This window comes from Pteropus vampyrus, unplaced genomic scaffold (assembly GCF_000151845.1).
Source record: "Pteropus vampyrus isolate Shadow unplaced genomic scaffold, Pvam_2.0 Scaffold228, whole genome shotgun sequence".
Taxonomy (NCBI): Eukaryota; Metazoa; Chordata; class Mammalia; order Chiroptera; family Pteropodidae; genus Pteropus; species Pteropus vampyrus.
The window spans coordinates 757,582-768,384 of NW_011889009.1; the positions used below are offsets into that span (position 1 = coordinate 757,582).

The following is a 10,803-nucleotide window of genomic DNA, read 5'->3' on the forward strand; positions in this document are numbered from 1 at the left end:
CTCGCTATTTTTAAAACTTAAATAGAGAAAAAATACTGCATTTACTCTGCCTTTTTTATTCAAACTGTACCACTCACTGGATAACCAAAGACCAGATGAAGAGAAGTTTCTCATTTTAGAATTACTGCAGCTAAAAAAATGAAGAAGGAATGATAAAATCGGAGTATCACCATTTTCAACCTGAAATGAACTAAATTATCTAAGTGCTTAATACCACATACAAAATACCACATACAAAAATTAACTCACAATGGATTGAAAACCTGAATGTAACAGCTAAAACTATAAAATACTTAGGGGGGAAAAAAAAAACAGGAGAAAAGCTTCGTGACACTGGAGTTGGCAATAATTACTTGGATATGAGACCAAAAATACCGGCAACGAAAGAAAAATTAAAAACTTTTGTATGTCAAAGGACACTATCAATAGAGTAAAAAGGCAGCTCATGAAATCGAAGAAAATATTTGTAAAAATATATCAGATAAGAGATTAACATCCAGAATAAAAAGAATTCCCACAACTGAACAACAATAAACAACTCAATTCAAAAGTGGGCAAAGAACCTGAGTAAGCATTTCTCCAAAGAAGACAGACGGATGGCCAATAAACACGTCACGAGATGTTCAGCATCCTTAATCGTTAGGAAAATGCAAATCTAAATCACAAAATATCACTTCACACCCATGAGGATGGCTATTATCAAAAGCACGGCAAATCAGCAGTGTTGGTGAGACGGTGAAGAAAGTAGGACCTTTGTGCATTGCTGGTGGGCAGGTAAAATGCTGCAGCCGCTGTGGAGAACATGGCAATGCCTCAAAAAATGAAACGAGATTACCACATGATCAGCAATTCCATTTCTGGGCATATAAGCAACAGAAATGAAAACCGGGAATCGAACAGATACCTGCACAGCCATGTTCACAGCAGCATTACTCACAAAGCCAAAAGGAGGAAGTAACTCAAGCGTCCATCGATGTGTGAATAAATAAAATGTGGTATAAACATACAACAGACTATTGTTCAGGAAGGAAATTCTGACGCATGCTACAACACAGATGAACTCTGAAGACATTATGCTAACTGGAATAAGCCAGATCCGAACGGTCAGATATTGTATGGTTCCGCTTACAGGAGGTAACCGCCACAGTCAAGTTCACAGGCACAGAAAGAGAACAGCGTTTGCCTAGCACGGGGCGGGAGAAGCAAGAGGAGTGTTGTTTAATGGGTACAGAGTTTCAGTTGGGGAAGATGGAGAGAGTTCTGGAGCTGGATGGCAGTGATAGTTAAGTACACGATATGAGCGTACTTAATGCCACTGAACTGTGTACTTAAAAGTATTAAAATTACTATATTTTATGTCACGTAAATTTTACAAGAAAAAAGATTCAATAAAAAATGAAATTAGAAAATAAGATGAACTGCTAAAAATTAAAGTGCAAGAGACTAATGGACATGTCTGAAGACAGAACTACAGCTCAAGAAAGAAAGGGAGATCGAAGTCCCTGGAGCAAAGCAAAAAGACGAAAAGATCTTTCAAATGTGACAGTTAAGTGAAAAGAAAGATCCAAGGACACTCGCGCTGCTCATTCACGACACGACTGCTCATTATCAACCCAACGTCCACTCTACCCAGCTTCGCTGAATACAGAACCCTGTTCTGTTCTAGAAGGCCGGGTGCTCAGCTAAAATAAAACCCACACGCCAAGACTCCTGCCGGTGAAGTGGCCCTGAAATTTAGTTCTGGCCAATCACATGTAAGTGGAAAGGGGTAAGGTTTCCAGAAAGATTCTGAAAGGGATAGCTGGGCCCGCAAGCCCCTCTGACGCTCTGCCCCTCCCTCTTCCTGCCTGCAGGCATAACCGGTGCCTCGCGACAGTGAGGATGAGAGCCCATCTTCTGATGGAGGAGATCTCAGGTGCTGGGTGACACCACTGAACCGCCAGTCTGCGGGGCTGACTTCACCTTTCTTTACTAAACAGGCAAAGGAAACTATTTGTCCGAACCTGTGTCAGGTGTTCTGTGGGTGGTGATCCTCATGTATCACCCAGTAAGTACCCAGAAGGACATAAAAAGAGAATGGGGAAAAATAAATAATAGGAAATACTGCCCGGAGCTGAAAACTTGAACCTTCAGTTGGAAAGGACTGAGTGCCAAGGAAGCCCGGGAACTTTTAAGTGTGAGTGCAAAGTAAAGGCACTCTCCACAGTGCGAGACAGGGAATACTCCACCGTAGGCCACGCATGAAAATTTGTCCTGGTCTGAAACAATTCCTGCAAGATTTGTTCCAGAAATAAAAACCATGGGTTTAAAAAGTGGTATATAAGAAAAAATGCGGTTATCCCTAGTATACAATAGAAAGAAAGCTTAGCCTGACATCTGTGCAGCAGACTCCAATCAGTCTGAATCAGAACCCTTTTACAGAGGGTTCTGTAAAAAAGGGTCTCAGAGGTGAATACAGACATCATTATAAAAACTATATGATTAAGAACCTAAAAGTACAGGCGCAGAGGTGAAGGTATGCATTATTTCATCAAAAGGCAAAATAAAAACTATATCAAAGCTATGTGCCGTATATGACTGTTTAACAATTTTAAGTGATTAACATGTTATAAACGATGTTTTCTGAAACAACAAAACCAAACCTTCGCTGTCAAGAAATTCAGAGTTGAGGATGAATGTTCAATCACTCTGGGTTTATAAAAGGTACTGGTGACAATATTTCATTTTTTTTTCCTTGACTGAAAATGAATATCATTTACAGACCTCTTCCCTATTCATCAGCCTTTGCCTGTTAACTTATCTTAGAGAATAATTTGAAATGTATGTTTAGGTTTAATTTTTTTATTCCTTTTTTCCTTCTCCCCATAAAAACTGGGGAGGTTGTTATATATTTGACTAAGCTTAACCTACAGCTTATACCCACTGAGAAATATAGTTAAATACTAGTAAACGATTCTAATTTCTTACCGTTTTAAATCTTTTTTCCTTACTTTTAGAGCAAGCCTTTTATGAACTAGTACAGTAAGTCCTCACTTAACATCAGCAATAGGTTCTGCCACATTAAGCAAATGCTGTGTAATGAGCTCAATTCTACTATAGGTTAATTGATATAAACAAGAGTACTTCCTATGGCATCTCATTAACGTTAAAACAAAACTACGTTATTCGAGGACCTGCTGTATCTCATTTAGATTTTGAGTTTACTTTTTCTTTGTAGTTTTATAATTAAAAATTTTAAAGGAAAACAGTATATCCATGATTATTAAATGTAAAATGGCACTCTTGATGTCATCAAATACCCAGAACGCCCATCTGGAAAACTTTAAGATTCAAAAACTGCTTATCAGTATTTGGTAACTCACCAAATATTTGAATAGGTAACTACTACAGTATTCAAAGTGTGGTCTACAGTATAGCTACGGTCAATTTTTAAAGAAATTTAAAGGAAATTTTTAAAGAAATGTCTTCAAATGTACAGTTTAAGGCTTAATCTCAAGGTTAGTTTTTAAAATCTGTCAACCATTCAATGAAATCCTACATGAACTAGACAATTAACTTTTTAAATTTTATCTCCATTGAATACCAGCCACCAAAAAGGATAAAAGAAACAACACATACTAAACTCATTTGGAAAGGTGTCAAAGATTGTCTTGAGGTTCTACATACTTGTACAAAACAGTGCACATTTCTTGCTTTGAGCATTTCTTAATACAGTTTTATTTGTAACACTCATCTCCTTCCTATCGCCTTCTAAACTTGTAAAATCCTTTAATTTCCATAATAGATTTTGTTTATTTCCATATATTTTCAGGTAGACAAAGTTCTATATAATTCTAGTGTCCTACCGCCCTATTTCTATGTATGTTATGAAGATATAAAGATTAGCACATATGAAAAATGTGAGTTTTGAACAATTCAAACCTAGATAAATTTATTTGACTTAACCATTATTTTCCTCCTGCATGTCACAGTTACAAATAAATAAGAGGTTTCGACCCACTGAAATTTAAAATGATCTTTTACAGTTTTGATTTCACTTTTAAAATAAGTGCAGTTTGAGCTTTAAAAATAGTTCTCTTTTTTGTTTTAAATGTGAAATTATGCAAATAAAAGTTTTCCTTGATTCCTCCTTATTATCTAGTTAGCTACCCATTTACGCATTTGCCGATTAGTACTACATGGAGAAATCATTTTGTGGGGTCTTAAAAACAAACGAAAAATAGACCTACTATATGATCCCAGCAATTCTACTTCTGAGTATTTATCTGAAGAATATAAAAACATTAACTCGAAAAGATACACGTTACCCCCGTGTTCATTACAGAATTATTTACAACAGCCAAGATATGGAAACAACCTAAGTATCCATCGATGGATGAATGGATAAAGTAAATGTGGAATATTACACAGCCATAAAAAAGAAGGAAATTTTGCCATGTGTGACAATGTGGATGGACCTTGAGGGCATTATGGTAAGTGAATTAAGTCAGACAGAGATAAATATCATATGATCTCACTTATATGTAGATTCTTAAACAAACAAATCCTAAGCTCACAGATACAGAGAAAGGATCGGAGGGGCTGGGGAGTGGGTAAAATGGGTGAACGGGGCCCAAAAGGTCCAAATTTCCAGTTATAAGTCACGGGAATGCAATGTATACCGTGGTGACACTAGTTAATAATATTGTACTACACATTTGAAAGTTGCTGAAAAAAAAATTGTAAAAAACAAACAAGTTCATACAAGTATTGTTCTGCATTTTTTTCTTAAAAGTGTTTTAGAGATTTTTCCATGTCAGTACCTGAAAATCTGCCTCCTTCTTTCTAATGAGCACATACTGCTGTTCTCAAAAAGACAGACCCTACTTAATTAACCATTCCCCTGAAGATGTCTGGCTTAAAAACTTCTTGCTATTATAAACAGCACTGCCTGAAAATCCTAGTAAATACTGTGTATTACAAACAATTATACCTTTAGGCTACAGATCTACCGATAAAGAAGTCTAGATTCTAGATTACGTGCATTTAAAACGTTTAACAACTACTGTCAGATTGCTCTCCAAAAAGGCTGTGCCAACTTACACTCTCGCCCCTGGCACAAGAGCGCTCTCTGCGCCACACTCATCAAAGCACGTAGGAAGCCTTTACGTTTGCGTCAGACTTGGGCAAAAAGAATGGTATTTTATTTTAACTGCATTTCCCTGCTTGTTAGTGAAGGTGTTTATCTTTCCAGATACTGTATTATCTATTTTCATTTCTTCTATAAATTCTCTGCTCACTTCGACTGAAATGTCCTAGATCCCACTGACAACATTCATCAAACACTTGGTGAACTGAAGAGAATTTTTTAAATTATACTCTTCTCAATTCCGTACATGCTATGGATTATCCAGGGCCAATCTTAAGGAATTTAATTGTTAAAATAAGTATTTTACTGAGTACCTGTAGGAGACTGAGCTTTATGTTAGACATTTTCATGAGCACGTCACCCACACTTCAATCCTCTGAAGGCTGGTACTATAAACCTACCTGACACACAGGCTGCTCACCGAGGTTAACTGACGTGTGTGTGAGAGTGTGACGAATCTGGAGCCCACGAGAGCACTGCAGCGAGCTGCTCTCCAGGGCCTGAATACTCTCACCCTTCTCCTGAAAACCCTTTCCTCCTCCGGTTTCCATGGGACAGTCTATCCCTGGTGCTCCTCTGTCCTTCCTAACTATTCTTTGCTTCTGTTGCTACATCCTCTTCCTCCCCGCTGGGATTTCTAGGCTTCGATGTTTCATCTTCACGTCAAGGTCGCAAGGCCGCTCTTATTAAACGACAGAACCTCAGGAAACTCCAAGTGTAAAATAACAACGAACTGCTTCCCACTCATCAGCACGACTTACAGAGCGCCACTGTCCATCGGCTGCTCTCCACTGACCCACCTTTCGTAGCGGAACTGACGTCCCCACCCACCTTAACCCTTTGAGACTGGAGCTGACCAGAGTTCAGTTCTTGAACTCCTTCCTCTTCCTACCTTACAGACTCCCTTACACAAGTTCATCCATTTCCATGGCAACTACCATCTAGCTGCTGATGGCTTTACCTCCAGCTGAGGGTATTCCCTGAGCTTCAGACTGCATGTCCGACTGGGGGAAAAACATCCACGTGGATATTGCACGACTGCGTCCAAAACTAAATTCTTCATCTTATTCTTAAAACTTGTCTTCCCTTTGATATTCCCTTTCTAACCGATAAGCCAAGTCAGAAATGTGGGAATCATTCTAAATCGTTCCCTCTGATTCAAGTGATTCTGACTTAACACTTGTGCATGTGTCACTTCTCTCTTCTGTGTTTCTTCCTCACCTCACTGCTTGCCTGAATCGCTGGTATAGAAAAGGGGCTCAAAAAAACTGTTGAATAAAAAGAAGAAACACATTTGTCCCACTCAGGGCGCGGAGCACGTCTCGTTCACGCTGGAGGCTCAGAACCGAGCTGACGTGCCGCCCCAGCCATCTACTAAATGAATCACTTCAGGGCTCCCACATTTGAATCAAACTCTTAGGGAATAAGATCCAGGAGTCCATTTTTTCCTCCTCCTTATAAGACTTTTATTAATGCCAGAAATGAACTGGGAAAAACACAATTTTAAAAATCAGTGTGACTGTGGGTGCAAAGGTGGTATAAACAGGGACTGAGGCGGCCTTGAGAGGAAGGAATCCATTTTTAACGAGCTCTCTAGGTGACTCCTATATAACCAATCCAGCGACAGCTTTTAAGAACCAATAAATTAAGTCCATTCTCACGATGAAAGGAAGCAACTTCAAAGAGGCAGAAATGAGATTAAACAATGTTCCTGCCACCTTCACGCAGATGCAGAACAGAGATCTTCAGACGAAAATATAACCAGCTGTTGCATCAGCCACCAGCACAGCACCACCTTGTCCCCGCGACCTCCTCACTCAGCGAACGCGCTGCAGCGCCCACCGCCACCTTCCGCGCCCACCGACTATTCTCTAGTCAGCGACCAGAACCTTTTTAAAAGGCAAATCGGAACACGCCACCTTCCCTCACCCTATCCCACATTCTAGCAATAGTTCCCCCCGACATTTTAAGAACAAATCCAAACTTCTTACTATGGTCTCATCTCCCACGCTCCCCTGCTCTGACTGTCTACACTGCAACCACACTGGCCCTTCTGTTCCTAAAATATACCAATCCTTTTCCAGTCGTAGAATTTTTGCATTTGCTATTTCGTCTGTCGAGAATGTTCTCCCTGATCTGATCATGACCAGGCCCTTGTTCCTATTCGGGCTCACCTTCAATGTCACTTCTCAGAGAGGCCCTCTCCTACCACTCAATGAAAAGTAGCCTTCTAGTCACACACTAGGACAGCACTCTACTTTAATGTCCTACAAGGCATTTATCATGAGCTGATGTCCTCCGCCCGTCACCTGCCCACAGGGATGTAAGCTCCATGACGGCGGTGAGCCTGCCCTGACAGCGCAGTCGCTACTTTACGCCCGAGGCTTAGAACACTGCCTAGCACACAGCAGGTGCTCGACATATATTCGTGATCGATCTACACTTATCCGAGGGTCATCACTGTACGAAGTTCTGACTTTATGAAAGAACAACAAAGTCTCATCTTTTAATAGTCATTGAATAAATCCAACTTGTCTAATTAATGGGAAAGTAAAATCGAAACGAAATTATTTAGATATTCTAAATTAGAAAATTATAAACAATAACCAGTATGTCTAAAAATTATAGTCACGTCAAAACCAAGTTTCATTTTTCCAGTCACTAGTTTTAAAAAACTTTCGAGTTGCTACAAATTTTATCAGCACAATGAAAGTAAAAACCCAAATTCTGCCAAGCAGCAAACGGATAAATTGTGGCATATCCATACAAAGAATACTACTAAGCAATAAAAAGGGATTAATTCTTAATTTACATATACAACAACACGGCTGAATCTTACACTACGCTCAGTGAGAGAAGCCAGGCAAACGAGCAGGCATATGGTTCCATTTAGATAAACGTCCAGAACAGCGCCGGAAAGATGGTGGCTATCTGGGAGCGGGGGCAGCGAGAAGGAGAGACCACAAAGGGGAACTAGAAAACTCTGGGGAATGCCAGACATGTTCATTATGTTGACTGCAACGATTATTTGATTGGTGTAAACATATGACAAAACTTACCAAACTGTTCACTTAAATACGTGTGACTTGCTGAAAGTCAATTTCACCTTAAACCTTTTTTATTTTTAAAAATCAGATAAGGTGTACTCCCTTAATTAAAACCCTTCAATGGCTCTCTATCCTCCAAAAACACAGAAAATGTGTTACAGACTTTATCGGCATTATAAGGGAGTTGACATCTAACTGGAATGAACAGGAAACTAATTTCATAATCTGAGTTCCAACAGCTAATAAAAACCAGACATACTTCAAAAGATATTAATTTTTAACTTCAACAAAAATGTAAACAGTAAATTCACAAAAATTAACTTTAAATTTCTACATCAAAAAGCTAAAAATGTGGTAAACTTTCACAGTTACCTGTAGAAGGTGATGATTTCTCTGGATGCTTTGCATTTAAAAGTTTTCTGCTAATAAATATGTAACCACAGGGACATGATTTACATGCAACAGGAACCTGTAGGAAAAAAACATATACATATGCATTATTACTATTTTTCCATGGTTAAACATCTCGGTGTCTATGTAGTCTTGAACTAAATAAGTTACTTGAAGTAGGAATCATAGATGTATTTAAACGTCACCTTCTTACAACAAATTATTTGAGATGGGGATTGTGTCCTACAGATCTTCACATTCTAATGCTTTACAATACCATCAATACAGTAAATGAATGAAAAACGTGCTGATGTGAGTGACCAATAGAAAAGCATAATATGGTCGGAGCCAGGGAAAATATGCAGGGGGAAAAGGTAGTATTTCCTAAAATATTAGTTTGATTAGCAGTTTCTACAGAACAAATTGGAAAAGGGCACATGGCTGGGAAGTCATTAAAGCGATCCCAGGATCAGATTATGAGGGCCAAACGGGAATGAACAGTGAGAATGGAAATGGAGAAGAGGTGGAGCTGGCAGACATTTCAAAAGGGAAAAAGAACTCTAAAGGACTCAGGTTCTAACATGAGAAGGTAAGATGCCAATTACCACCGACAAAAAAAGAGAGTTTACAACAACTAGTTTGAGAAGGCAAAAGTATAATACAAACAACAGAGAACGCAGGCGAAAGCAGGAGTTGAGATCTAGCACTATACAGTCTCAGCTCCAGAAAGGACACTGGATAAAACACTACGAACCTTGAGAAAGAAGATGCTACTAAGAAGGGCTCCTGACGGCTAACTGGGCTCAAATGTAAAAACAGAGCCTAGCAGCCACTTCGACACAGAGGCCTCTCACCGCAAACTGCGCTTCAGGGAGCAGCCCGCACTGAACCGCCTGCCGGCCCCGTGTTCCTGCCGCCTGAGCCAACTCTTATAAAGGAGCTCCTGGAATTGTCTGTCCACCAATAGGACTGAGGCTTTCCCCGTCCAGTGGGAGCTACGAAGCTATATCACCATCGGCATCTTCACAGACTAGAGTGCTCCCCTCCTACCAGTCAGGACAGTGCTTCTTAGACTAATCAGGCTGTAAGGATGTGGAGTCCAACCAGGGACCAGGGATGGGGCCCTTTCTCTGTATGTCAGCTCCCCTGCTGCTCAGAGAGCGCGCGGTCCCTTTCCACTGATGAGTGAACACTAGTTTCTCTGGCTGGAGCTGAAACACCGAAGACATCTTGCCAGACCAGAGTGGAGGCCACGCCAGAGAGGGGCTTTGCCCCAGGGCCACTGACTAAAGTGTCTTTCTTCACAGCACCCCAAACTGGGCATTCCTGGTGGCAATGAACTGGCATCAGTGACCATCAGTTGACAACACTTAAGCTCTTCAGGCTTCTGTTTATAAATCTGTGTAATACAAGTGGCTCCGTTCTCCCTTTCCAGTCTATAAATATATTTTAAAGCCAAAAGTTACTGAAAATCATTGGAGAAATTTTTACATTGCCCCTGATAATCGTTTCATTAATATTAACCTTAACGATCCTTGGAATCAAGACATGGTAACCAAAAACCAGAAATTAATCTAAACAGAAAGTACTCAGAGGACAGTCAGAAAACTGCAATTCCCTCTGTGAGATAAACTCCATTTGCCCATCGTTCTACTTGTATAATAGGTTAGTTGCAATTAAAAAGCTCTTTATCCATGTATGAACAGGATGCTTCATACTCTAGTATAAATGCTTGATAATTAAGCTAAATTAAAATTTTGGCAGAATTCTTTTTCTTTGCTAACAATACTGAACAAAGGATCTCATTTGTATTTAAGAAAGATAACAACAAATCCTATAAAAATAATCAAACTCTAGATATGTCTAACAGCTTGCTTTGTTAAAAATGTGATGAGATTCTTTCCAACCATGACAGAAAATGTAACATTTCATTCTTCAATAGCGTAAAATCTGCCCAAAATAGATGTTTGTCATTTTTTAAATTCCACATCTTCATAGAAACCAAGCTCAAAGGTACTGACTCATTTCCTTTATACTTAAACACAGCTTGAAGAACATCTACAATAATAGAAATTGTTTTGAATTAATGCTATTCAAAAAAACATAAAAAACATGATGTTCTTACTCAACAGATTCTTTGCTGCTTATAAAGCATTTTATTCCGGCTACTGAACCTCAATAAATATAAATTTAGGTCTCTGTACGATGATAACAAGAAAATTACATCAATCCATATCC

At 39.3% G+C, this 10,803-nt stretch overlaps 1 protein-coding gene across 1 annotated transcript in view; it reads right to left on the bottom strand.

The window, feature by feature from the left end:
* The window catches only part of CUNH16orf87 (chromosome unknown C16orf87 homolog), a gene marked incomplete at its 5' end in the record, with an annotated part of 17,842 nt that extends 9,156 nt beyond the window's left edge, over positions 1-8,686 (bottom strand). Inside the window, one exon of the mRNA XM_023519646.1 lies at positions 8,548-8,686. Within this exon, the coding sequence (XP_023375414.1) occupies positions 8,548-8,686 (139 nt within the window). The remainder of the gene's footprint in view (positions 1-8,547) is intronic.
* Between the last annotated feature and the right edge of the window lie 2,117 nt (positions 8,687-10,803).